The 5,444-nt window shown below is 37.7% G+C and overlaps 1 protein-coding gene across 1 annotated transcript in view; it reads left to right on the top strand.

Moving 5' to 3' along the window:
* Positions 1–4,752, top strand: part of LOC109308781 (ankyrin repeat and SOCS box protein 7-like) — a 19,508-nt gene extending 14,756 nt beyond the window's left edge. Inside the window, exon 3 of the mRNA XM_019533184.1 lies at positions 579–4,752. Coding sequence (XP_019388729.1) covers positions 579–718 — 140 coding nt within the window. The 3' untranslated portion in view covers positions 719–4,752. The remainder of the gene's footprint in view (positions 1–578) is intronic.
* Positions 4,753–5,444: the final 692 nt, after the last annotated feature.

Genomic DNA, 5,444 nt, shown 5'->3' on the forward strand with positions numbered 1-5,444 from the left:
TATTACAGGGATTAGGCTGAGTCACACTAAGATTCTGTAAAATAATTACACACAAGTATGATAAAGCATTGGAACAGGCTACCTAGAGAGGCTAAGGAATCTCCATCCCTAGAAATTTTCAAGACAGACACTTGGCTTGGATGGTTTAGTCAGAGATGATCCTGCTTTGAGCAAAGAGCTGGACTAGATGACCTCATGAAGTCCCTTCTAGCCCTACTTTCCCATGATCAAAACTCCAGGTTTAGGTCCCAGTTTTGGAAATACTTAGCATGTGTTGCTTCACTTGTGTAAACACTTGTGTATAACCTTATCTCACACTGATACTGACTTCAGCAAAACCATTCATGAACAGAGATATTCTTGTGCATCGGTGTCTGCAGTACCGAACCCTTTATTTTCTAAAGAGTTATATTCTAATATTCATTCATGAGAGACAACAATCAAGAAGAAATTCTTCTCTACCACCCGTCAAAAATAAATATATTATGCAACTTTAAAAGCGTAATCTTTTACAATGTTTTAAATGTGATTTTTCTTCTATTACATGACACTAATACATTCCTTTTTGTCTTTTTCAGGACAGCCCAGAAACTTGCAAGATCTATGCCGAATTAAAATCCGTCAGTGTATAGGCCTTCAAAATCTAAAACTACTTGATGAACTACCCATTGCCAAGGTCATGAAAGACTACTTAAAACACAAATTTGATGATATCTGATATCCATGAAGAGAAGGACTCTAAACAAGATTAGTTATATTCCAGATACTTAGAGGCTGGTTGCCTTGCACAAAGTATATCCTATGCAAATTCTGATTTTTCTATGAAGTCAGAAGGCAGGTATACACTTCCTTGGGTTTTTTTATACCACATGCTAGAAGGTCTTAATTTTTGGTTTCTTGGTCCAAGTTTACAAGGTCCAAGGTTTCTATACAATATTACATTTACAAAATTTTGTTTTCATTAAATGAAGTGTGCAGCCTTGCAATAGAGATGGAACACAGTCTGCTCAAAGAAAGGAAGGATTGGTTCTGGTTGGTATGCATGGTGTCATAAGCCAGCTGAGTAGTTATTTAATAAAAGAGATTTGGAAATAAAGGCCCCAGTTCTGCCAAGGGACATGTGGGAAGATCTTTGTTACTGCTGATTGATGGAACTTGTATAGGCCTAAATCTCTGCCCTCATGTATCCCTTTGCAGCTTCAAGACAGAGATTGTAACCAAGATGTGTTGGTACTGTATAAATGCCATGTGGAAATTTAAACAGAAAACAGTCGCCCAGCTAAATTTTTAGGCATATAAATTGGCACTTTTTATACTGTTATTTTTCCTAATTACTCAAGTTTGGATGTCCAAATTCAGGTCCTTTTGCTTTTTCCTCTCATTTCCCTGTAAATGGGCTATTGTTTATAACGGCTGTTTTTAAAAGTGACAGTACGGTGCACCGAGTCATAGTCTCTGTATTATTTTGACGTTCATTTAAGGGGAAGCCAGTGTATTCCGTTTCTCATGCAGTGCCTCCTGTGCAATAAGTTTTCGGATGTGCTTTGTCCATCACGTTCCTTGCTTAGCCTCAATGCATTATTTTTGAGGGTAGGGACTGCTGCCTTACTGTAGCATTGATACTGCAGTGCTATGATGACATGGCAGTTATTGTTTTATAATAATCCCTGAATTTCATGAATGTATAACTTTGGCTATTTGTATTTCAGTTTGCGCTGAAATTTCACGTTCACTTTGTCAGGCCAAGTATTTTCAATGCCCAAGATGTGGTAGAATACTTTCCTTTTTTTAAAGAGGGATTACAGGTTTTTGGGGGATAGGCTCTCAGTTGTTTGGGGTTTGTTCAAAGCTAAGTAGCCTCAGTTGATAAGCTTCCATTAACTTGATTTTCATATGTCCGCTTACTAAAAATGCTCCCCTTAGCATTAATACTTTAAATTTTGCAAACAGTGGTGGTATGGAAAAAAAGAAACAATTTCTGTTTTTTGGCAGGTAGGCAGGGAAGAAATAAGGAAGAATGTTACTTCTGTTCTGCTGTAATGGTTTTGTTTGCTCATTTCTGTCGTGCAGTAAGTGGAAATAAAATGAAGGCATCTTACTCCTGGATTAATTGGGGTTAAGTTACCACACTTTAATTTCACATGCTGCAGGATAAGACCAAACAGATGAAACAGTAAGCACCGCCCACTTACAATAGTTTTAATCTGTCTATGCCCTAAATCAATTCTTATTCATCTGAAATTAATGACTAATACAATAGTCAAATTTTGCTGTCTCTGCGTGGGTTTGTTTGCTTGTTTTAATCATAAGCATTAGTAAGATCAAATAATGAAAATGTTGCTGGTAGCGAGTGGAGAGTGAAGGCCTCAACATTAAACAGGAAGGCGTCAAATTTGCCGCCATTTCATGGTTCTTATTATCACAGGGTTGTGGAGTCAGTATAAGGCTCTTGCCAAAAGTTTTCTTTTATTGTATCATTATACTGTTTTCAGAAGGACCCCTATGTAACGAGCGATACTTTCATACCAGTGAGGTGTGTAGATGTGGGGAGGTAAAAGAAATGGTGTCGGCTTTTAATTTTAACACCGCCACTTTCAGAAAGTTTAAGGAAAAAAAAATAAAGGAGAAGCCAGAGAAGCAAGTCTGTTTGGATTTACCAGTTTATCCCTACCAGTTCATCTTGTTCCTTGAAACCAGGGATTGTCATTTTTCTCAAGTACTAAACTTATTGTCAAGGTTTCCACAGGAGCCATAGCAGCAAGGATTATCTTGCCCTTTTGTGCCTCGCAGGTTTGCAAACAATGGGTTAGATTTAGAGATCTGTGGCTCTGAGGACGGGTAATGAGATTAGGAATCTTTCTTCCCGGGCTCATCGATTCAAATCCAGCCTCCTTCAGCAGTGGCCAAAAGTTAATGTTGCAGCAGCCTGTAGGACAGTTCTCCATGCCGAACAGTCAGTGTACTTATTATGAATGTATACCCTTGTTGGCAGCCTTGGCAAAAAGGCTAGAGAGTAACTGGGCGAGATGATGTTCCTCATTGCAGTGCTTCCTCCTCAGGCATAGTGAAAATGCATTGGCGGTGTTTGTACTGTGGAGAGAGGGAGCTAGACTTCCTAATGTATCTTTTAATGAACACTGAAAGCAGAAAAGATCACCCTCTTGGATCTTAAGCACCTAGGCATGATGAGTAAAGTTACAGGTGGAATGAGCAGAGTTAAGGAGGAGATGACAGCTTTTTAACTCTGAATCTTCACTTCAGTGACATAGAAACAGAACCTTAATATTATTCGAAAGTTCTAATAAAATATCTTAACGTTTAACTGTTTTCTTCTGAAATTTGGATTTAAAAACCATTTTCTTCCCTGTTATCAGTGAAGCTTCATTTTTTACAATAATCTTTTTCTAAGATGAGTATTCTTGTCAAAGCCCATATCAAGGGATATTGCTTGTTCTGTCTGCTGCTGTGACTTCAGAAAATTATGAAAGACCTTGTTGGTAACAGAAATGCTATTTAATGAAGAAATATGTAATTCCATTATTTATTGTTTGAGGTTTGGGGGTTTTTTGTAACTGACATTTTAAAGGGAACACTCTTAAATTTTAGGCCAGTGCAAAGCCTTTCTTTTATTTTAAAAAAAATGTTCAAAATCCTTGCCCCTTTTAGTAGCAAATTTACAAAGGACTTGATCCTAAACCCACTCATGTCAGTAGAGAGGCTACTGTTGGGCTTGGAATCTGGCTTTTAGGCCCTGATTCAGCAAACTGCTGCAGCATGTGCTTAACTTTGAGCCTATGAGTAGTTTTTTATGACTTCTGTGGGGCTGTTTGTGTGCTTTTTTTAAAGTTTTAGCTCATGCTTAAATGAGTAAAGTACGGGGCTTATCCATCATTCAGGCCTAACTAGGTTTGAATGATGTGGATCTATTCTTTTGTTGCTCCCTTAACTAGATGCAACATAAAAACTCAAACTGAATTTGTTTTCTCCATACTCTTTGGACTGGAATGGGGCAGGATAAGTGCATAATATAAATTTGTGACACAGCCTAGTTCCATTTCCTTATAATTCATTGTTCAACACTTTATTAAACCTTTTAAAAAATTGGCAATACACCAAAGAAACAGACTAGTAAAAGATTCTGATCATTAACAAACTGCAAACCTCATCCTTTAAAAACAAAGCAGAATTTTTTTTGTAAATATTTGTGTTTATAAATGTACAGCAGAGAGTAAGAGTGGTTTTTTTTTTTTTAGATTATTTAATTACCATATTTCTAAACTATTTACTACATTATAGACAATACTCGTTAGTTTGCAAAACTTTTGAGTGTTTTGGTTTTTTAATTCATTATCACTCATGCTTGGATTAACTCTGGCTTCCTCAGGACAGCGTGGAGAATTTAGTTTTCTGGCTATAGTTGGCAATAGCAAAAGAATGCATCTGGACAAAGAGAAATAGTATAATTAAGTTGTCATACAGACACCCTGAAGCAAAAGAGAACATGTAGTGTGTTTTAGCAGAGTGGACCATACGGAAATCTAGATTCCTAACTCGTTCTCATAAAATCTCTCCAGAGCCCAAAGTGTCATTGGGACAAGAGCAACTTACAATTTGCCCACAAAACTAGCTTCATGCAACTCTCTCTCACTGTGTTTCCGGTATCATAATGTATTTTGTTCTTCCTTTGTAATGTAAGTTTTGCTTTGGGTCAGTTTGAATTTAAAAAAAAAAATTGAATCTGGTTAAAACCTCTTGGGTTTGTGTTCTATTTATTTCTGAACTAATGCTTTCATAATGCAGTACTGTTTTGGACAGACTTTCCTGCAGTGTCTGTCCCCATCCCCCCCTGCACCATGAAATCCTTACAATCCCAGTCATGGCAATGAATAGCTGATGATGGGTAAATCATGCAGTTGATACTCGGCTCTGCCTCACGATACGAGTTAAGATCACCCGTGGGATTTAGGTAAATCTGAGGAAAAACTTGGGCCCTCAGGGCTGGAGTGACGAGGTAGGATGAACTCAGATGTGGTGCACGACTAATCATTTCCACACATATATTTCTGTACACTCGCACAGAGCTCTAAAACTTACAGTGGCTTCATCATGGGTATATGCAGGGGAGAGTGCAAAACTGAGGGGCCAAAGAAGTCATGTTTTGCAACTGGGCTTGTCATTTATGCAGTGTCTATTCATAGTATTGCAAAATGGAATAACTAAGTCTGCTTATGAATATGTTGATCATTGAAGCAGAGACTAGAAGCAAAGAGTTTGGGTGCTACAGGTTCTTGATATAATACAAGCCCAAGCTATGAGTCTTCAGGGATGTGAAGAGGGTGGAGGGGAAGAAAACTAGATTAATACCCTAATCATTGTTCTGGGATTCATTGCAATAACTGTACTAAAAACTGCTGAAAAAGGGGACATTCTTCATGACTAGAGAG

This window comes from Crocodylus porosus, unplaced genomic scaffold (assembly GCF_001723895.1).
Source record: "Crocodylus porosus isolate Cpor-Errol unplaced genomic scaffold, CroPor_comp1, whole genome shotgun sequence".
Taxonomy (NCBI): Eukaryota; Metazoa; Chordata; order Crocodylia; family Crocodylidae; genus Crocodylus; species Crocodylus porosus.